Raw genomic sequence first — 24719 nt, 5'->3', positions numbered from 1 at the left:
TGACAGATCTCCTTTTCGCGTGGGGAAGCAGTTCAACATTACAATCACCGTGGATACACGTCAGTACGACGTCATAGTTGACGGCGATCATCTCTTGTCATTCAAACATAGCAACACAGCGAAACTAATGCGCCTTTTCGAGATGAAGTTTAAAGTTCAAATAATTAGCATCAAGTTCAGTTATATCACAGTTTAAAAGTACTTGATGCTTGTTTATATATATATATATATATATATATATATATATATATATATATATATATATATATATATATAACTGCGCTGATGTTATTGCATTGTTTTCAAATGAATGAATGCATGTTTAACGACACCCCAGTACAAATAACCCATCGATTATTGGGTGCCAAACTAAGTTATATGGTGATCAACATCAGTGTAAAATTGTACGATTACTAACAAAATATGGTCAGACAATGAAAACATGGTATCGAGATATGGCAAATAGATACCTGAGATGTGTGGCCAGGACAGCGTGCTTGAACCTTTGTTCGATATAAACACGAAACTAATGAAATGAACAAAAATGTGGTGAATAAACCAACATTGAACCGAATAATGAAGAGAAAACAAGACCCAAGGTGAATGTTAAAGGGACAATTTTAAGAAATACTATCCTTTTACATGTTTCAAATATTCATCTTCAGAAAGGAACTGTTAAATAATTTAGCAGTTACTTTCTGGAGATGAATAATTAAAACATGTAAAAGGATATTATTTCTTAAAGGGACATTCTTGAGTTCCGCTGCAATTTTAAGATGTTATCGACTAACGGAGAGCTTTTAACGATTGTAATTACATATCAAATATATTTTTTGCAGAAAATAGTGGTGGCTGTATATTAAGCATGTTTCTGATCGTTGTAATATTTGTACTAGGTTAAATTTCATTTTATTTCCTAAAATATATTTTTATCGTACGTACGAAATTATTTGATGACACAATCCAATATTAAGACGACCAGAAACACATTGATATTCCATACCAGAAAATATAGTTAATATGTAAACTTAATCGTAAAAATATTGTACCTCGATGAGGAATATGTGTTGTATTCGCCACTCTCAAGGAAACTCAAGATAATGTTGCCACCCCTGCACCACGATGAGGAATATGTGCTGTATTCGCCACTCTCAATGACACTCAAGATAATGTTGCCATCCCTGCACCACGATGAGGAATATGTGCTGTATTCGCCACTCTCAAGGAAACTCAAGATAATGTTGCCACCCCTGTACATCGATGAGGAATATGTGCTGTATTCGCCACTCTCAAGGAAACTCAAGATAATGTTGCCACGCCTATACCACGATGAGGAATATGTGCTGTATTCGCCACTCTCAAGGAAACTCAAGATAATGTTGCCACCCCTGTACATCGATGAGGAATATGTGCTGTATTCGCCACTCTCAAGGAAACTCAAGATAATGTTGCCTCACCTGAACCTCGATGAGGAATATGTGCTGTATTCGCCACTCTCAAGGAAACTAAAGATAATGTTGCCACGCCTGTACATCGATGAGGAATATGTGCTGTATTCGCCACTCTCAGTGACACTCAAGATAATGTTGCCACCCCTGTACCACGATGAGGAATATGTGCTGTATTCGCCACTCTCAGTGACACTCAAGATAATGTTGCCACCCCTGTACCACGATGAGGAATATGTGCTGTATTCGCCACTCTCAATGACACTCAAGATAATGTTGCCACCCCTGTACCACGATGAGGAATATCTGCTATATTCGCCACTCTCAAGGTAACTCAACGTAATGTTGCTACCCCAGCGCTTAAAAATGTTACTTCTAGGCAAAACGAACTCAGTGCATGCATTGATGATCTTATTCTTAATAAAACTTCTGTTAATGAGTGCGTTAACAACTTGACAGTGATGCTACACGATATTTTTGACGAGACCTGTAAGCGCGAAACGCGAACGGGTAATAACTGCTCAGTACACACAAACACACGCGGTATTGTTCATGAATACAAGCCTTGGTTCAATGAGGAATGCACAAAGTTGTATAATAGGTACAGGTATACTCTCCGACAATTCAATTACAATCATACCCACCTGAATAGATTCAAATTATCAGAAGCTAAGAACAAATACAAGTTATTACAAAGGAAACTGCGTTCATCTTACCTGATGCAAGAAGGAAATATGATTGGTACTCTCAGGAAAAACAACCCCAAAGCATTTTACAAGAAATTTAATAAATCTAAAAAAAAGGCATAACTAACATAACAATAGACGAATTTGTTAAATACTTCAAAGACCTCGTTGGTTCTAAGACGATAATACACAAGGAACGAACGATTGCACTGATCAAGATAATCAAGCCTTGTATGAAGAATTGGACAGTCGAATTACTGAACAAGAGATCCTATTTGCGTTAAGTAAAGTTAAACATAACAAAAGCCCCGGAATAGATGGTATATTATATGAGTTTTTCACGGAATATAAAGATATAATGGTACCTATTCTCTGTAAACTTTTTAATGTTATTTTAGATTCGGGTATCTTTCCAGAGAACTGGTGCAACGGCACTATTATCCCCATATTTAAAAAGGGTGATAAAAACGATGTAAACAATTATAGAGGTATTACTCTCATGGGCCACTTAGCAAAATTGTTTACCTCAATTTTAAACAATAGATTACTGAATGTGAGTTCAACCTACAATATAATATCTGATGCCCAGTTTGGCTTCAGGTCTGGTTTCAGCACAGTTGGCGCTATTTTTGCTTTACATAGCCTTATAACTCTTACGCTTGGCAATAAGAAAAGACTATATTGTGCCTTTATTGACTATAGTAAAGCATTTGATACTGTTGAACATAAGGCATTATGGCTAAAAATTTATAAATTAGGATTAAATAGCAAGCTTGTAAATGTTGTAAAATCAATGTATGGTCAGATCAAATCATGTGTTAAATATCAGGGGAAGATATCTGAATCGTTCTGGTACAAATCTGGTCTAATTCAGGGAGAAGCCCTCTCGCCATTTTTATTTTCTTTATTTGTCAATGATTTAGAAATGGAACTGTTAAATACCACGGACTGTCTATACCAGTTAAATATGCTTCACCTCTGTCTTCTAATGTACGCCGATGATACAGTATTGTTCTCTGAAAGTGTACATGAATTGCAGAGTATGTTAGACACTTTGTATATATACACAATTGAGTGGAATTTAAAAGTAAATATTAATAAAAGTAAAATCATAGTATTCAGAAAAGGTGGAAATGTGAATACTGAAGAAAAGTGGACCTATCACGAACAAACTTTAGAAATTATCGATAGTTTTAACTACCTTGGGGTCTGTCTTCATTATAATGGAAAATTTAACACCTCTCAGAAGGTAATATGCAACCAAGGTAGAAAAGCTATGGCTGCTTTATTTGCTAAAACTAGTAACTAGTTTTTAAATGCAGAAACCTTACTATCATTGTTTGATACATATATTAGTAGTATTTTAACTTATGGGTGTGAAGTGTGGGGTTTTAACAAAGCAAACAGCCACGAGATTCTACATTTGCAATTTTGTAAACGTATTTTAGGCGTGAAACGGAGCACTACTAATATGATGGTGTATTATGAATTAGGCCGATCACCTCTGTATATAAGTAGGAATATACGAATTGTAAAATATTGGATAAAGTTGTTGAATACAGATAACTGTATTTTAAAAGAGTGTTATACCGCCCTCTATGACGAGTGCATAAGAAAACCACGTACCATCAACTGGGTTAGTCAAGTACGAGACCTCCTTCTCACTAATGGTTTTGGCCATATATGGTACAATCAAAATGTAGAAAATAGCAGAACATTTTTATCATTATTCAAGCAGAGAATGACAGATCAATTTATTCAGGCTATGTTTGCTGTATTTAATAATTCTTCAAAGTGTCTCCTATACAAATTCATTGTTAATAATTTTTGTCTACAACCTTACCTTCAGAAGCCTATCGCCCTGAAATATAAACGTATTTTGAGTAAATTTAGACTTTCTGCACATATTCTCTCCATAGAAACGGGCAGATACCATCATATCGATAGAAGCAATAGGATAAATAATCTCTGCAACATGAATGTACTAGAAGACGAATATCACTTTGTTCTAGTTTGTCCGTTCTACTATACTATAAGAGATAAATATATTAAAACTTATTATTATAATAAACCATCAACTCTGAAATTAACACAACTACTGTCCACCGATAACTCAAGAGAGTTAATTAAACTGTGTAAATACTTGATAACTGCTACCACACATAGAACAGACAACCTTGATTTATGAGTATGTTTTTATTTATGTATTTATTTCATTACTGTATTTTACTATCGACTGTGATAACTTTTAATAGGTCTATCCTGTATACCTCACCATTCCCCGCAATGTGTACAATGTATTATTTTATTGTAAATATGTTTGTATGCCTATAAAATGTATATTTTTTGGCAAATAATAAACTACTTAAACTTCCCTGCATCACGATGAGGAACAGCACACGTAGGGGACACTGTTTCCATTTAACTACAAAACGATCAACTGGGCATAAACGTTTAATTTCATATATGTCTGGAGTAACGATTAACATATTCAGTGAATAATTGTGGTGCAGTTTGTGGGGAAAATCTGTATTATTTACGAAAACAAAGAAGTGTAATTTAGTTTCCCTAACCATTTTGTCTCACAAACTGCTTCAACTGAAATCTGTTTTTCTGTTTACACATTGGGAAATTGTTTTTCAACAATGCCAATTTTGACATGGTACAACAATTTTAAACTTTTATTCGTGTGATAGTCATTTGATTATCTTAGATTTAAAACTTCGTCGCAGGATCAAACCACCTCGGTGGATCCATTCGACTGATTGTTTTGTTTTTCTCGTTCCAGCCAGTACACCACAACTAGTCAGAGGCCGTGGTATGTGTTTTTCTGTCTGTGGGGAAAGTGCATATACTTGTAAGATCCCTTGCTGCATTAAGAAAATGTAGCGGCTTTCCTCCGATGACTGTGTCAGAATTACCAAATGTTTGACATCCAAAAGCTGATGATTAATTAATAAATATTAGTATCGTTAAGTACAACAAACTTTAACATTCAACATGTAGGGTGTCACATATGAAACATTATTCTTGTGTTAATTTTCACACAACAGCGGAATGAAAAGTTGGGTGCACCTAGAACTTTCCCCCATTAAGATACTATTTGGTGTTTTGCTACCTATAGTCACGAGCAATTAAAGGAAACTGCATATCGAATGTCTTCTAACCTCTCCTGCGTTTACAGACAAAAATGGGATTAGAGCGTTCTTGGTATAAAAACACCCCAGTAAATTGTTGACAACCAAAAGGTCGCAATCGAATATGTCTGAAATATGACCGATGCCAACGGCCTTTAGATTAATCCTTCTTTAACATTAAGTATACATGTTAGTAACTAGTATTAACACAAATAAATTAGTTTTAAAAAGAAGTAATAATAATGTTATATTTTTAAAAAATTACTTCAATAAGTAAAACTAAAAATAATTTTAAAAATTGAATGTTATAGTTCAAAGAAATATTTATCAAATGCTTCGGAAGCTGGATGTAATAAGAGTTCTATTACCGCCAGTTCTCTACTAGTCACACACACACGCACACACAGACACACACAGACAGACACACACACACACACACACACACACACACACACACGGTGACCGGGGGGATTGACGAATGCTCATAGCGATTTTGTCGTGGCCGACATTCCTAGGGATGGAAAATTTATCACAGCATTGCAAGACTCACAGCTTCCTGTGTGTATCTACCAGTTTTGTGGCCCTACCTCCATTTCCTCGACAGATATATATATATTTTGTTTTACAAAATAGCTAAAGGGTGACTATATCAAAAACATTGTAAAATATTTGTAAGAGCATTTAGGAATACAAAACTGGGAGTTAATGGATTGGAGAATTGAGATATGTCACCAATATTGAAATCCTTTTAGAATATGGGTCTCACATAACACTTTTTCTGTAATGTAGCAAAATACAATTCACACAGTTTTATTTTTCCGGTAGAAATTTAGTATACAGTTTAGGCTCAGCACCTCAAATATTCTCTTTAAATGTTCTAATTACAATAGAATCTCCTTTGGACATCCGGTTATTTTTACGTCCTATAAATAAAGTTTTGTTGCAGGATTTGCTATGTAATTAGACATTTTATAACCCTACCCCTAATTTCTCAACAGCAATATTTCAATGAAATTCTTAATAGTGACTAATTATACATATTATAAATTATTTATTAGTATTAACAAGGCAAAAATAAGGTTAAAAATAGTTAGTGGAATATAAAAAATTAAAAATAGAAGCAATCGTGTGATCTCTAGATGGTTAGGGTCTCACGTAACACCTTTTTTTTTACATTACGTAATGCAATTCCCACCATTTCACAACAGTAATTCCACTTAAACTTTAGGTTGATATCCTCAAATGTTCTGTTTCATTGCACACAAATTAGGCTGTTAAAAACTACTTAGGTCCTACATTTAAAGTGAATTTGACGTTATGTGATGGTGAAATGTCATTAAAATGAGCTCTCATTAGACTAAAACCGATTAAAGGTATATGTTATTGATTTAAAACTCATCTTGATCATGTATTTATTATTATCTTTGTAATATAATCATGACTACAACGGCATTATTGTTTAAAATTGTATCTTTGTACAAAGAGTCCATGGAGGATTCTACCAAATCATAACATGACCACACACAAAAAGGCATAATGTTGATTCCACATTTTAAAAGATCAAAACAACAAACTGTTATTATATTCAAGTTTACTTATTTATGAATTGCATTAAAATGATTCAGCTATATACATTTCCAAAAATTTAGTATTACTGCACTCTACATTCATAATTATGTTGAACTAATCCAGGCATTGAAAAGAACATGGCAGGGTGTGCCATATTCACGGCTGAAGACAATGATAGAGATTTATATATCCTGATACTAGAGGCTATCACGAATTAGCACTTTTTCAACCACCATTTAGCATAGTACAGACGAATCTAGCTTGGGACAACATTGACAGACTGTAGGTGGCACCATATTTTTCAAAAACCATTTAGGCTAATACAGACGAATCTATCTTGGGACGATATTGATAGACTCAGGGTGTCTCTCATTGGTGGAGCAAATGTTCGAAACTGTATGTCTCTGGTGCATGTGTTGGACAACAGCCACTGGTAATGGATAGTACCAGTGATAAAACCAAACCCCAAACATTTAGCTAAAGTTGCTTGAAAATAAATAACCTCATTTGGAGACTAGCAAGGCAGACAAACACAGATGAATTGAAAATTCAAAGTTGGACCAAATTTATTATGAGTACCAGAGACTTCAATACAAACCATCTCGAAGATACCTGACTACTATCAATACATCATGTTCAGAGCCGACGATTGTATTTGAAATTATGAACCAGAGCTTAAAAGAATAAAACTACCTTTACAAACCATCGCCATCCTGATGAATCAAACAGTTTGCAAAGACATAACGACCGTTATGTCATTATTATTTTAAGAATGGAATCATTCTTAATTTCAAGGCGTGTACATATATAGGGGTATAGGATTGCCAAGACGTAGTTAGTTCAGTCCTTGAAGTCAAGATATACAACCATGCACTAAAAGTTGTATGAGACTAGCCTGGTCCGTTAACTATTTAGGCAAAAAGGCAACCAAAGTTTTAGCAGAGTTAAAGAATCTCTGAAAAGATTTATTAATATGTCTGTCCCACAGAAATGAAGAGTTTACGACATTGTTGATGCCTCACAGTTACATATATGCATTCTTAGCCTTCTGACCGGCGTCGTGGCAGGCCATCGGTCTACAGGCTGGTAGGTACTGGGTTCGGATCCCAGTCGAGGCATGGGATTTTTAATCCAGATACCGACTCCAAACCCTGAGTGAGTGCTCCGCAAGGCTCAATGGGTAGGTGTAAACCACTTGCACCGACTAGTGATCCACAACTGGTTCAACAAAGGCCATGGTTTGTGCTATCCTGCCTGTGGGAAGCGCAAATAAAAGATCCCTTGCTGCTAATCGGAAGAGTAGCCCATGTAGTGGCGACAGCGGGGTAGTGGCGACAGCGGGTTTCCTCTCAAAATCTGTGTGGTCCTTAACCATATGTCTGACGCCATATAACCGTAAATAAAATGTGTTGAGTGCGTCGTTAAATAAAACATTTTTTTTTTTTTTATTGAGCATGAAACCTATCTTCCATATGAACACCCTAATATGTTCGAAGCCTTCAGATTTGGTAGCATTGTGGATCAGATTTCTGGGAACAATACTCGTGGATGCATTCCTAAAGATCACCAAATTGAAATGAACGAACATACCCAAACTCTAGCGATCACAACAGGATTAAGGCTAAATTCAGCTGCTAAAGAGATACTAACTATTGTCGATGGGGTTGACTTGGTCCATGTAGTAAACAGTATTTGTGTTACATTTTAGAGGTGGTAAATCAATGTTACATAAAACACTATGAGGTGGAAGCCATACAAGGCGTGTTGATTGTGTGGTTGATATATATCATAGGACTTTTACTAAGAGCAACAAAAGATCATTATTTAAAGAAGATTCTAAACCGGGGCAAACGAGTATCATACCATCATATATTGTAAAACAGCTGAGAACCGTTCGGAGTCAAATCACCAATAAAACCAATTTAATTACTAGTCAAAGAATGAAGGAAGGCAGTTTATTACATACCTATTCAATCTTACTATAGTGATAAAGACATTTTGAAACTGTATAATAAATTTATCCTGTATCGCACATATGTGCAATCTGGACCGGAACTTTTAAATGGGGAATTCCCTTTTTCTTTTTACTGCAGTTAGTGCCTTTTATTTACTTACGTCATATATGATTTACAAATGACGTCATATCGTATTTGAAACATTACACAAGGCTGCCGCAGAGTATGATTCTTAACGTTAAATGAATCCATGAAAGGAGTTTTGATCATAGATTTAACAAAGTGTTGTGATGACGTTACATTAAAAACCGTTTCTGTAAAACTTAAAAAAAGGTTTATGTAATAAATACAGAACTTCACATACCTTGTTTTCGGTTCCTATTTATTGCACGAGTTTATTTTGCGAAAGAACATACCACTCGACCGCTACGCGGTCTCGTGGTATATATTGTTGCGCAAAATAAACTCGTGCAATAAATAGGAAGCGAAAACAACGTATGCGAAGTTCTGTATATATACACAAATATACTCCAAGGCAATGTGTTTAATAACAACTATTAAAATAATATCTACGGTTGTATGTTATCTGGTGTTTTCAAGTGGAAGTTAACTGATGCTGCAACTGGGGGATACACGTATATTGCCTTTAGCCCAGAAGACAGAAACTATATGTTATGCTTGGCATTCCATGATATTCCTGGAGTCATATGGCTTTCACAAATGAGGTCCTAAAACAGATGCAAATATTGTTGAATATGTATAGACAATGAAACTGTTTGTAAAGTGCATACACTGGGGGGTTACATTGCCAGTGTACCCAGGAATCAGAACCAAGTTTCTAGTTCGAAGTCTTTCCGAATGAACACAGAACCATGAAACATTACAAAATGTACTGACAATGTTCAATTTGCCTAATTTTATCACATGTCTTCCCTTTCGTCTTCAAAGGGAAAAGTCACTTCTTCTACTTTTTCAATTCTAGATTAGAGCCTGTACAAGAAAGGGCAGAATCGAAAGACACCAAGTTAACTATGCAGTGATCTTTTGAAAACAAACCCATACACAACATGCATACATATCACAATTTAAACTCGGTTGTAGTTTTAGTTTTTACAGAACCATATTCTACTAAAAGTAGTTACCCTGGATTCCGCCACGGGCGAAGTTATGCTCATATGTGTATTCACGTGGGATGCTAGCTGTGCCACTGCACTCCCCATCCCCGGTTCCAATGAATCTGCAGTTATATTATTTGTAACGTCATTCTACTATGCGGTGTAATAAAGTTTATGAAGGAACAGTTTCTATTCACACAGCGTAACCTATCATGGTACGATCAGGGCATACAGCGTGTTAAAATCGTCTTAGTCCTTTCATCCGCTTTCTAAAGACTTAGCGACCACAAAAGAAACAGCCGTTAGACTAGCAGTGCACAGATAACACGATTTCAAGCAGTGCAATGTCGGCTGTAGTATTTTAGTAGTTTAAAGGACAATATATTCCTGGAACACAGCAGCTTTCCTAGAAGTTGTGACCAGGACAGTTAAAAAAGTGTGTTTTGTTTTGTTTAACGAGACCACTAGAGCACATTGATTTATTAATCATCGGCTATTGGATGTCAAACATATGGTTATTTTGACACAGTCATAGAGAGGAAACCCGCTGCATGTTTTCCTTTGGTAGCAAGATATATTTTATATGCATCATCCCAGAGACAGGATAGCACACACCACAGCCTTTGATATACCAGTCGTGGTGCACTGGCTGGGATAAGAAATAGCCCAATGTGCCTACCGACGGGGATCGATCCCAGACCCGACCGCGCATCAGTCGTGCAAGGACAGTTATGTGTGAAGCTTAATTGTACGTGGCGGACATACACAAGTGCGCACAGAAACATACACAAACACACACACATGCACGCACATATTATACATACGTACGCCCACACACAAACATACACACATGCACTGACAATACAACAAGCTGAGAAATCCATTGTGTTTTTATTTGTTCTAAATACAAAACACAAAAACAAAAAACAACCCTACTAAATAATAATAACAAAACAAAACAACAGTTATAACCTCCCCCCCCCCTCCCCGAAACAACAATAACAAACAAATAAAATGAAACAAAACAAACACACCAAAAGCAAACAAACAAACAACAAACACACACACAAACAAACAAACAAACAAACAAACAAGTAAACTAAGAAAAAACCATTTTATGAGAAACAAAAACAATAGCAAATTATTTTAATGAAGTTAATAATGCTGGGGTCATATATTTCACTTAATGTTTGAGTCGATATTCGGTTAACTCGATATTTTGTTGTAGTATCCACAATATCGACACAACGGTGCTCGATATCGTGGGGGACCACAACAAAATATCGAGTTAACCGAATATCGACTCAAACGTTAAGTGAAATATTTCCAAAAAATGTACAAACAAATCAAGTCATATACTCATATAGTCATATATATATATATATCGAATCATAATTTTTTTTTTTTTTTTTATAAATTAATTAATCAACTGTACCGCTGTGCACGTTCTGAAGAGAGTTAATCGTTTTTTTAAATGTCTATAAATTAAAATCACTGTGGACATTAGAACTATCTAAATTTTGTTTTTAACAAACATGAATTTATCAGAAAGTTATCATATCAAAATACAGTTACACGTTACACAAAATGTTTTGTAGAAGAGACTAATTTAAAATCCCACACCTGATTCATAAAGTCTAGGTCTAATGTTTGTCGCGCATTGATTCGTGGCAGCAAAGTTGCAGAGCTAAAACATTTACATATCGACGTCTCGTCATTTTCCGTGACAATCCTTGCATCAACTTAAGATACAACAGGGTCACGGGCAGTTAACACCTGGTTGACAATGCTTAGGTGGTAAACCGCTCGGCTGTCGTTGTCACGTGTATATATTCCTTTGAATTCTCACTGTTTGACAGACGGTCAAATAGATTATTGCATATCTTGACTCCGACCGGCCTCGGTGGCGTCGTGGTTAGGCCATCGGTCTACAGGCTGGTAGGTACTGGGTTCGGATCCCAGTCGAGGCATGGGATTTTTAATTCAGATATTGACTCCAAACCTTGAGTGAGTGCTCCTCAAGGCTCAATGGGTAGGTGTAAACCACTTGCACCGACCAGTGATCCATAACTGGTTCAACAAAGGCCATGGTTTGTGCTATCCTGCCTGTGGGAAGCGTAAATAAAAGATCCCTTGCTGCTAATCGGAAAGAGTAGCCCATGAAGTGGCGACAGCGGGTTTCCTCTCAAAATCTGTGTGGTCCTTAACCATATGTCTGACGCCATATAACCGTAAATAAAATGTGTTGAGTGCGTCGTTAAATAAAACATTTATTTCTTTCCGTTGCCATAAAGGGGCGGGACGTAGCCCAGTGGTAAAGCGTTCGATTGATGCGCGGTCGGTTTGGGCTATTTCTCGCTGGTATATCAAAGGCCGTGGTATGTGTTATCCTGTCTGTGGGATGGTGCATATAAAAGATCCCTTGCTGCTAATCGAAAAGAGTAGCCCATGAAGTGGCGACAACGGGTTTCATCTCTATATCTGTGTGGTCCGACGCCATATAACCGTAAATAAAATGTGTTGAGTGCGTCGTTAAATAAAACATTTCCTTCCTTCCTTCTGTTGCAATAAGAAAGTCAGCATAGCGGAAACAGTGGTGTCACTGAATAAACACAGAGATCGCTGCCTTCTTTGTCAATTAACAACTAGTTAACCGATTCAAGACAAATTACTCCTACTTTTACCGGTCCGCAATTTCTCAAAGCAATAAATCACATGACTAATTGCTTTCTATAACAATCGTCATCTGCTAGCGTTTTCTTGCTCTCTCTCTCTCTCTCTACTGGCTCGTTGCTCCCTAGTGCACGATAGTTAGTATACCCTGTGGAGTAAGGATAGCAGAGTAGTTAGTACCTATGACAGACTAGTAATTAGAAAACTCATTCGAAACTTTGGGAGTGAGGCAAAATTCAAAATTACAGTTATAAGCACAATGGTTATTATTACGAATGAACATGGTCTACTGTTTTATTGTTTTATTATTTATTATTGTGAAGCCTAGCGCTTTTTTAAACAAAACAAACACAATAAGGGGGATAAACCCTTCAAATTAGCTGAATAGGCTAGTATAATTCCCCCTCCTTGTATTTCATTAAAACCCAAGGGCAGGGGGGATGGGTGGCTCTAAAAGCCGCTGGATATTAGATTAGGGACTTAGGACATTAGGAACGTCCTTAACACTAAGTAGGGACGACAGACAGACAACAAGCGCTCAACTACATCACTTTCACATAGGAAGCATTGACTAATGATAACAAGGCATCCGCCCACAATTAATGGCCCAGCACCTAGTACTTAAAAAGGAGTCGGACAAAAGAAAACCGGTTCTAAGTACACAATTGCTATGCACCCAGAGGGGTCGGACAAAAGATTACGGGCCCCCTCTAGCCAATCCCAAAACACTCTCTCTCACTAACGACTAACCATCTAACAACTAACCCACTGTCCTGGACAGACAGCCCAGATAGCTGAGGTGTGTGCCCAGGACAGCGTGCTTGAACCTTAATTGGATATAAGCACGAAAATAAGTTCAAAATCAAATCAAACCAAAACACCTCGCTGTTGGTGGGCGTGACGGTCATTACAGATGGGAGAGATGGAAGAGGAGGATGACAAGAAAAAAACAGGAGAAAGAAATGATTTATTTAAAGGGACATTCCTGAGTTTGCTGCAATTTTTAAGATGTTATCGACTAACAGAGACTTTTTTAACAATTGTAATTACACATCAAATATGTTTTTCTGCATAAAATATTAATGGCTGCATATTAAACGTTTTTCTGATCGGTCTAATATCTGTACTAGGTTAAATTTCATTTTATTTTCTAAAATATTTTTTTTTTCGTAAGTACTAAATTATTTGAAGACCGAATACAACTTGGGCTTCTTACAAATATTAAGACGACCAGAAACACATTGAATATACAGACACTGATATTCTAAACAAGAAAATGTATTTAAAATGTAAGTTTAATCGTAGAAATATGTTATTAGTCAGAAACATCTTACAATGGAGCAAACTCAGGAATGTCCCTTTAACGACGCACTCAGCACATTTTATTTACGGTTATTTGGCGTCAGACATATGGTTAAGGACCATACCGATATTGAGAGAGGAAACTCGCTGTCGCCACTTCATGGGCTACTCTTTAATACCACGGCCTTTGATATACCACTCGTGGTGCACTGGCTGGAACGAGAAATAGCGCAATGGGGTCACCGACGAGGATCAATCTCACACCGACTGCGCATCGAGCGAGCGCTGTACAACTGGGCTACGTCCCACCCTAGGATGACAAGAGAAACAGGACAAGAGGATGGACAGACGGACGGAACGGAGACATGAAAGGATAACATCAGGAACCTGCCGGCCATACCTCCCATACACAATTACATAGAGTCTCCCCTGGGTTGTCTTGCCACGATCTGAACATATCAGGCCCTTTTTAAGGGCCCCTATGGGCAACCTAGGGAGACACGTTCACACCAGCTAGGTCCAATTAACGAGCTACTCTCGGCTTACTAATGTCTAAAACTATACGTAGCTCTCTATCTTTATCTTCTGCGCTTAACTTCCTTCATAATAAATGCGCACCCATTCTGTTTGGCTTAATCTTATGGGACATTCCAAATTGCATAGCACCATGCCAATAACCGCCTGTTACCGACTACGGTTGGTCTGCTGGTGCTCCCTTGCACCTGCCAGTGCAGGCTGTCACCCCTCCAACCCACCCCACCCCTTTCCTGTCCTGGACGGAGGAGCCGGCCGAGGCCGTCACCTGTACCCAGGACAGGCGTGCGCTACAACAGCTTATTCTAAATGCGCATGTTAAACACACTGACGTGACCTGACTTGCGTTTTCTTTTAACCTCGATAAGATCATTTTAGTAGCTTGTTCAATGGTTTAGATAATTATATTCGTTCATCTTACTGTTACAGAGACTACATATACAAATCATGTGTTTACAGTCAAATGTGAGCATCTCTTTTGATGGTTGGTTGCATGCGGCATTGATTTCAGATCGCGCAATTCATATTTATCTGTGTAATTATTTTATTTATTTTAACATATAATATATTATCGACACAAAGAGACATTTTTCAATATAAAAGTCTACGTTGGGACCAAAAAATATATCGACTCAAACGAGATAAAACACACACACACACACATATATATATATATATCTATATATATATATCTATATATATATATATATATATATATATATATATATATATATATATATATATATATGTGTGTGTGTGTGTGTGTGTGTATGTGTGTGTGTGTGTATGTGTGTGTGCCTGTGTGTATTGATGTATGAACATCTATATAATTGTATGTATATCGAGGTTCACTATTACATAGATATTAATGCACTGGCGCAGGGGATAATTAAATCCTTTCTGGCCTCACAAATTGTCCCGTGCCGTTGCTGGGACTCGAACCTATGGTACCGAATCGCCCGCAACTTTGCAGACTTGCCACGATACCTTTTGAGCTATTGAGGCATCCATAAAAAAAAGATGCTCTTTAACTCAACTATATGCATGGGGCTACAAGTTACGCGGTCGATCCCACTTACGTGTATGAAACAGTGGGCAGACCTGGCACTGGCTAGTATGTATTTATATATCAATATCTATATATTGTATGTAAAAAAGTAAAAGTTTGTTTTATTTAACGACGCCACTAGAGCACATTGATTTTTAATCTTATCATCGGCTATTGGACGTCAAACATATGGTCATTCTGACACTGTTTTTAGAGGAAACCCGCTGTTGCCACATAGGCTACTCTTTTTTACGACAGGCAGCAAGGGATCTTTTATTTGCGCTTCCCACAGGCAGGATAGCACAAACCATGGCCTTTGTTGAACCAGTTATGGATCACTGGTCGGTGCAAGTGGTTTACACCTACCCATTGAGCCTTGCGGAGCACTCACTCAGGGTTTGGAGTCGGTATCTGGATTAAAGATCCCATGCTTCGACTGGGATCCGAACCCAGTACCTACCAGCCTGTAGACCGATGGCCTGCCACGACGCCACCGAGGCCGGTATATTGTATGTATGTCGAGGTTGACTGTTACATACATAGATATTAACGCATTGGCGCAGGGGATAATTAAATCGTTTCTGGCCTCACAAATTGTCCTGTGCCGTTGCTGTGACTCGAACCTATGGCACCGAATCGTATATGTATATATATATGTATATGTATATGTATATGTATATGTATATGTATACTCTGTCAAAAAAGAAACGCATAGTTTTTTTGTACAATGTTGCTGAATGACCATGTTTGTTAATGTTCCTGGAATGGGACAGCATGCCCAAATGCACCCTAAAACAAATTTAACACACGTTATGGCACGTTGTAGCACGGCGTGAAATGGTCAGATTTTGGCGAATGCACGTGAAAAGATTGGGGGTAGTGATCCAATGCTCGCAATGATGACTCATTTCCATTTCGACGTAGACTAGTTACAAGATGCCGAATCGAAACATTGCAATAGGCCGCCTCCAATTACGTGAATCGCAGTCAGCAGTCGCACGCCACATGGACGTCCATCAGAGCACCATTTCACGTCTTTGGGACAGGTACCAGCAGTTTCAATCAGCTGAAGACTGGCCCAGAAGTGGAAGACATCGCATAACAACTGCAGCACAAGATCGCTACATCCGGGTATTGCACTTGCGTCACCGAACTGCCACAGCAACGAACACTGCTGGACGCATACCTGGTTTGAGAAAGGTGTCTGCACAAACCATTCGGAACCGACTTCGAGAAGCTGGTTTACGGGCTAGGAGACCGTATGTTGGCCCCGTCCTGCGACGTCAACATCGACATTTACGTGTTCGCTGGTGCACGAATGTACAGGGGTGGAACTTAGGAAACTGGCGGCGAGTATGGTTCAGTGACGAGTCACGTTTCTTTCCACAGCGACGTGATGGACGACAACGTGTTTACAGACGACGCAATGAACGTTTTGCCAACAATTGCGTCGCCCAAGTTGACAGATTCGGTGGTTGACAATCTACGCGGTCGATCCCGCTTACGTGCATGAAACAGTGGGCAGACCTGGCACTGGCTAGTATGTATTGATGTATGAATATCTATATATTGTATGTAGGTCGAGGTTGACTGTTACATACATAGATATTAACGCACTGGCGCAGGGGATAATTAAATCCTTTCTGGCCTCACAAATTGTCCCATGCCGTTGCTGGGACTCGAACCTGTGGCACCGAATCGCCCGCAAATTGCAAATTGCAAGCTTCCATATGTATGTATATATGTATGTATGTATGTATAATTACCTTATAATGGACGGGTAGTAAGTATATAGCCATATATGGATATAGCCATTTACCTTAAGTCTTTGTGCAATCACACATGGGCGGATCGATGAGTGGGACCAGGGACGTAGCTCTGCCCCCTAAAACATACAAGTGCCCATTTTCAAACAATTTGTTTTCAACTTCCATTTCACGAATGCCAAACTTTTATTGAAGGGCCTTTTTATGAATTTGTCCAAGTACTCTTTCTTGCTCCCATCTCTAAAACTGTTTTGTTTGTCCGCCGTTGTCATAGATATTCATTATAGATTTTTTTTTTTTTTAAGAAAGTCGATTCCACACAATTTTTAATATAGGCTGCGTACTTGACGTTGTTTTGGAACGGATTGGCTTTAGGAACGGATTGGCGACCCAGATCACTGACGGCTCTCGCGTCAAACCTTCCCACTTGATCTGAAGGACGACGATACGAGGTGAGTTCTGTCATTTCCCTTATTTCTAATTAGTAATATTTCACCCTGTCAGACGTGGATTTAGGAGGGGTGTGCGAGGTGACGGTATATGGAGTTCGTCTCTACCATCGTTTGGTCAAATAATTAACTGTATTTTGTTGTTTTTTCATTTGTTTTTTTCTCCTTTGTATATGGCGAGTACTCCTCTTTTTTATCGCCATTAAACCGCATTTTGCAGGGAATATTTAATTTTTAAAATTTTTATTAGCGACGTTTCTATCCAATTGAAAACTGATTAATAAGTACTGTTTAATGTTTTAGAATTATTGCGTAGCGAATTCTGAAACCTGCGTAGGGAAACGTGATGCGACACTGATTAAAATGTTTCCTGTAATGTGAGACCCTCCTGTTAGTATTATTGTGACGCGACACTGATTAAAATGTTTCCTGTAATGTGTGACCCTCCTGTTAGTATTATTGTGATGCAATACTGATTAAAATGTTTCCTGTAATGTGAAACCCTCCTGTTAGTATTATTGTGATGCGACACTGATTAAAATGTTTCCTGTAATGTGAGACCCTCCTGTTAGTATTATTGTGACGCGACACTGATTAAAATGTTTCCTGTAATGTGAGACCCTCCTGTTAGTATTATTGTGACGCGACACTGATTAAAATGTTTCCTGTAATGTGTGACCCTCCTGTTAGTATTATTGTGATGCAATACTGATTAAAATGTTTCCTGTAATGTGAAACCCTCCTGTTAGTATTATTGTGACGCGACACTGATTAAAATGTTTCCTGTAATGTGAGACCCTCCTGTTAGTATTATTGTGACGCGACACTGATTAAAATGTTTCCTGTAATGTGAGACCCTCCTGTTAGTATTATTGTGACGCGACACTGATTAAAATGTTTCCTGTAATGTGTGACCCTCCTGTTAGTATTATTGTGATGCAATACTGATTAAAATGTTTCCTGTAATGTGAAACCCTCCTGTTAGTATTATTGTGACGCGACACTGATTAAAATGTTTCCTGTAATGTGTGACCCTCCTGTTAGTATTATTGTGACGCGACACTGATTAAAATGTTTCCTGTAATGTAAGACCCTCCTGTTAGTATTATTGTGATGCAATACTGATTAAAATGTTTCCTGTAATGTGAAACCCTCCTGTTAGTATTATTGTGACGCGACACTGATTAAAATGTTTCCTGTAATGTGAAACCCTCCTGTTAGTAAACCCTCCTGTTAGTATTATTGTGACGCGACACTGATTAAAATGTTTCCTGTAATGTGAAACCCTCCTGTTAGTATTATTGTGACGCGACACTGATTAAAATGTTTCCTGTAATGTGTGACCCTCCTGTTAGTATTATTGTGATACGACACTGATTAAAATGTTTCCTGTAATGTGAGACCCTCCTGTTAGTATTATTGTGACGCGACACTGATTACAATGTTTCCTGTAATGTGAGACCCTCCTGTTAGTATTATTGTGACGCGACACTGATTACAATGTTTCCTGTAATGTGAGACCCTCCTGTTAGTAATATTGTGATGCGACACTGAATAAAATGTTTTCTGTAATGTTAGACCCTGCATATTCTCTTTATCACAGATCCAAACAAATTTTGTCTTGGTGTTAGAAGTAAGGGAACAGTATGGAGTGTACAGTCAAATCTCTCATCATTAGAGGTATATCCAGGTGAGTCAAATTCTCGTCGTTACAGGTATATTCATGTGAGTGAAATCTCTCGTCGTTACAGGTATATTCAGGTGAGTCAAATATCTCATCTTTACAGATATATTCAGGTGAGTCAAATCTCTCATCTTTACAGGTATTTTCAGGTGACTAGTGGGTCCCTGCTTCAACTATACCGCTGTTACTGTTTTTAAAATGTAGTCCACTGCCATCCGCCCCCGCCCTTTCTCTCATTTTTTATTTCGCCCTGGCAGCTAATCTTACAACGTCGTTTGCTGTCCACTTTCACATCCCAGTCCGTGTCCCACCAACCGCGACACTTACTTGTTTGTTGTGACCATGCGTGTAATTTTCCATCATTGTTTTTGCCGGAGACTTGGTCTGACTAGTTTGCAGGGTGCGTGATAAATACTAGTACTTTTAATACATTTTATCATTTAATACTGCACAGATCTGCAAAAGAAAAGTCAGAAAAGATTAAAAGATTAAAAGAAAAAAAGACAAAAAACCCCCACACAAAAACAAGTAAAAATTAAATTAAACAAAGCAAGTTAGCTAAACCCAGTAATCGAAACACAGCTCCCATTTATTCATTTAAACTTAATTTTATGCTTATATCCAATTAATGTTCAAGCACGTTGTCCGGGGCACACAACTCAGCTATTCGGGCTGTCTGTATGGAAAGTGGGTTAGTGGTGAGCTGTTAGTTGTAGAGAGAAATTAGTGTATTGCCTTTACATGTACTCATTAAGTCGTTAAACTACCTCTGGGTGGGAACCGGTACGGGGAGGTGAGCCCAGCTCCTATCAGCCTTATGTTCGATGACTTAACCGAGACCTGTATATATACTGTACTCGTTATATTCTTTCTTAACCGAGACCTGTAGATATACTGTACTCGTTGTATTCTTTCTTAACCGAGACCTGTAGATATACTGTACTCGTTGTATTCTTTCTTAACCGAGACCTGTAGATATACTGTACTCGTTGTATTCTTTCTTAACCGAGACCTGTAGATATACTGTACTCGTTGTATTCTTTCTTAACCGAGACCTGTAGATATACTGTACTCGTTGTATTCTTTCTTAACCGAGACCAGTAGATATACTGTACTCGTTGTATTCTTTCTTAACCGAGACCTGTAGATATACTGTACTCGTTGTATTCTTTCTTAACCGAGACCTGTACGTATACTGTACTCGTTGTATTCTTTCTTAACCGAGAGCTGTACGTATACTTTACTCGTTGTATTCTTTCTTAACCGAGACCTGTAGATATACTGTACTCGTTGTATTCTTTCTTAACCGAGACCTGTAGATATACTGTACTAGTTGTATTCTTTCTTAACCGAGACCTGTAGATATACTGTACTCGTTGTATTCTTTCTTAACCGAGACCTGTAGATATACTGTACTCGTTGTATTCTTTCTTAACCGAGACCTGTAGATATACTGTACTCGTTGTATTCTTTCTTAACCGAGACCTGTAGATATACTGTACTCGTTGTATTCTTTCTTAACCGAGACCTGTAGATATACTGTACTCGTTGTATTCTTTCTTAACCGAGACCTGTATATATACTGTACTATTCTTTCTTAACCGAGACCTGTAGATATACTGTACTCGTTGTATTCTTTCTTAACCGAGACCTGTACGTATACTGTACTCGTTATATTCTTTCTTAAACGAGACCTGTATATATACTGTACTCGTTATATTCTTTCTTAACCGAGACCTGTAGAGATACTGTACTCGTTGTATTCTTTCTTAACCGAGACCTGTATATATACTGTACTCGTTGTATTCTTTCTTAACCGAGACCTGTAGATATACTGTACTCGTTGTATTCTTTCTTAACCGAGACCTGTATATATATTGTACTCGTTGTATTCTTTCTTAACCGAGACCTGTAGATATACTGTACTATTCTTTCTTAACCGAGACCTGTAGATGTACTGTACTCGTTGTATTCTTTCTTAACCGAGACCTGTAGATATACTGTACTCGTTGTATTCTTTCTTAACCGAGACCTGTATATATACTGTACTCGTTGTATTCTTTCTTAACCGAGACCTGTAGATATACTGTACTATTCTTTCTTAACCGAGACCTGTAGATATACTGTACTCGTTGTATTCTTTCTTAACCGAGACCAGTAGATATACTGTACTCGTTGTATTCTTTCTTAACCGAGACCTGTAGAGATACTGTACTCGTTGTGTTCTTTCTTAACCGAGACCTGTAGATATACTGTACTCGTTGTATTCTTTCTTAACCGAGACCTGTAGATATACTGCACTTGTATTCTTTCTTAACCGAGACCTGTAGATATACTGTACTCGTTGTATTCTTTCTTAACCGAGACCTGTAGATATACTGTACTCGTTGTATTCTTTCTTAACCGAGACCTGTATATATACTGTACTCGTTGTATTCTTTCTTAACCGAGACCTGTAGATATACTGTACTAGTTATATTCTTTCTTAACCGAGACCTGTAGATATACTGCACTCGTTGTATTCTTTCTTAACCGAGACCTGTAGATATACTGTACTCGTTGTATTCTTTCTTAACCGAGACCTGTAGATATACTGCACTCGTTATATTCTTTCTTAACCGAGACCTGTAGATATACTGTACTAGTTATATTCTTTCTTAACCGAGACCTGTAGATATACTGCACTCGTTGTATTCTTTCTTAACCGAGACCTGTAGATATACTGTACTCGTTGTATTCTTTCTTAACCGAGACCTGTAGATATACTGTACTCGTTGTATTCTTTCTTAACCGAGACCTGTAGATATACTGTACTCGTTATATTCTTTCTTAACCGAGACCTGTAGATATACTGTACTAGTTGTATTCTTTCTTAACCGAGACCTGTAGAGATACTGTACTCGTTGTATTCTTTCTTAACCGAGACCTGTAGATATACTGTACTAGTTGTATTCTTTCTTAACCGAGACCTGTATATATACTGTACTCGTTGTATTCTTTCTTAACCGAGACCTGTAGATATACTGTACTAGTTGTATTCTTTCTTAACCGAGACCTGTAGATATACTGTACTCGTTGTATTCTTTCTTAACCGAGACCTGCAGATATACTGTACTAGTTGTATTCTTTCTTAACCGAGACCTGTAGATATACTGTACTCGTTGTATTCTTTCTTAACCGAGACCTGTAGATATACTGTACTAGTTGTATTCTTTCTTAACCGAGACCGGTAGATATACTGTACTCGTTATATTCTTTCTTAACCGAGACCTGTAGATATACTGTACTCGTTGTATTCTTTCTTATACTGTACTCGTTGTATTCTTTTTTAACCGAGGCCTGTAGATATACTATACTAGTTATATTCTTTCTTTTATATTGTTCTCTAGCAAGCGAAAATGGCTGTGCCTGATTGGAGTTGTACTTTTATTGATACTGTTTGCAAATTATTCACAACTGAACGAAGTCAGCCCATTGCCAAAGACAGTGGTCGATTACCAGACACCTAACGAAAGCACGATGCAGAAAGTCGCCAAAGACGCCAAAGTCAACTTGAAGCAAAATGACAAAAAAGACAGGGATATAAAAGAAGAAGCGACACTAAGAACGAAACAACTTGGCGCGAACGACAAACTTATCGTCTGGTATAACGGCGCCTCCCTTATTTGGAACCAGTCGGTCAAGTGGACGACGACTTGCGGAAATTACACGTGCAAGGTTTCTCAGAACAGCAGCGACATCGCCAAGGCAGACGGCGTCATCGTCAACGCATTTTACTTAAAGCCGGAGGAGAAGCGGCCTCAGCGACCACACCCAAACCAGATTTGGATGTTTTACTGCATAGAATCTGAAAGGACCCTTGGTTACGTAAAATGGCCATCGAAATATTGGAATACACTGTTTAACTGGACGATAACGTACAGGTCAGATTCAGATTTCAAGTTTCCGTATGGTGCCATTGTGAAGAGAAATGGACCCAAGAAAAACTGGTTGAAAATCGCAAAATCTAAAAGCAAATCCGCTCTTTGGATTGTAAGTAATTGCAAAACGTTTGGACGGCGGGAGGACTACGTGAAGAGGTTACAGCAGTACGGGGTTCAGGTTGATATTTATGGTAAATGTGGAAAGCTGAAATGTCCAAAACAAACGGAACGAAATTGTTTTAAAAACTACAGATTCTATCTTGCTTTTGAAAGCCAAATGTGCGACGATTACGTAACAGAAAAATTGTTCAAAGTTTTTAAGCATGACGTAGTTCCGGTTGTACGAGGAGGGGCAGATTACTCTAGTTCATTTCCAAGTAATTCGTTTATCGATGCTTCGAATTTCAAAACGCCTGAAGATTTGGGGAAATATTTACTGTATTTAGACAAAAATGACACAGCTTATGCGCAGGTGTTGGAAAACAAGTCCAAATACGGCAGCGTTCATCCGCAACCTTGGTGTGATATTTGTAAACATTTACACCAGCTTCCGGCTTACAGAAAAACATATCCTGACATTGGAAAGTGGTTAGACATAAAGAAATGTTACAAGCCTACAGATTTGTGAAATGGCGACAACTAACGTAGTCCCTACATTTAAAACTGAGGTTCTTATTAAATGACGCAACAAAATGAGACCTGATAATATACTAAATATAATTAATTAAGGACCAGTGCCCGTGCTTATAAAACGTTTAGAGTCGAAACACAATCTGTAATGACGTTTGTATGGCGTTGTCATGACATTAGTGTCTCAGACTCTATTAAAGTCTCGAGTCTAGACTCTAAATGTTTTATAAGGTAGATAAGTTTGACTTTTTTTTTAAATAATGGTAAAACAAAATACAATTTGTTCCGCTTAAGTTTGAGACTTTCTGACGTGTTCTTGATGTCGTATACCTTTGTTTCAACCCAAGTTTTATTAATCTACAAGCCTGTTACACATTTGGATAATGTTACGATAGAGATACCCTTTAAAATAGACCAGAGCTCGTCTCCATGATCGTTACTTATCAGAGGTACGTACGGTTTGTGTTGTTTGTTTGTTTGTTTGTTTGTTTTGTTTTGGTTGTTTTTTGTGTGGGTTTTTTTTTTTTTTTTTTTTTGGGGGGGGGGGGGGGTGTAATATGAAAAATGCAATTTGTGGTATTAGAAACACCAGGATGACCAGAAACACTTCGAATGTACGTAAATGGATAATCTAAATTACAAAATCTAAGTAATGTCCGATTAAAATCAACAAAAACAGCTTTAATAATGAAGCAATTCGCCATAGTCTTTAAACATTACTAGAGTCTCACTTTAAACGTACGTAATAATGTAATCAGCAATTTAGAGCTAAACAAATGAGAAGCATCGTCAGGAACCAA

At 37.7% G+C, this 24719-nt stretch overlaps 1 protein-coding gene across 1 annotated transcript; it reads left to right on the top strand.

The window, feature by feature from the left end:
- The first annotated feature begins 1743 nt into the window (after positions 1–1743).
- Positions 1744–23917, top strand: LOC121386051 (alpha-(1,3)-fucosyltransferase C-like). The gene is made up of 4 exons (XM_041516850.1): positions 1744–1777; positions 2533–2622; positions 19434–19443; positions 22756–23917. Exons 1-4 carry the CDS (start codon positions 1744–1746, stop codon positions 23915–23917), a joined length of 1296 nt encoding a protein of 431 aa, XP_041372784.1.
- The last annotated feature ends 802 nt before the right edge of the window (positions 23918–24719 follow it).

This window comes from Gigantopelta aegis, chromosome 12 (assembly GCF_016097555.1).
Source record: "Gigantopelta aegis isolate Gae_Host chromosome 12, Gae_host_genome, whole genome shotgun sequence".
Taxonomy (NCBI): domain Eukaryota; kingdom Metazoa; phylum Mollusca; class Gastropoda; order Neomphalida; family Peltospiridae; genus Gigantopelta; species Gigantopelta aegis.
This window is presented reverse-complemented; position numbering and strand designations above follow the sequence as displayed.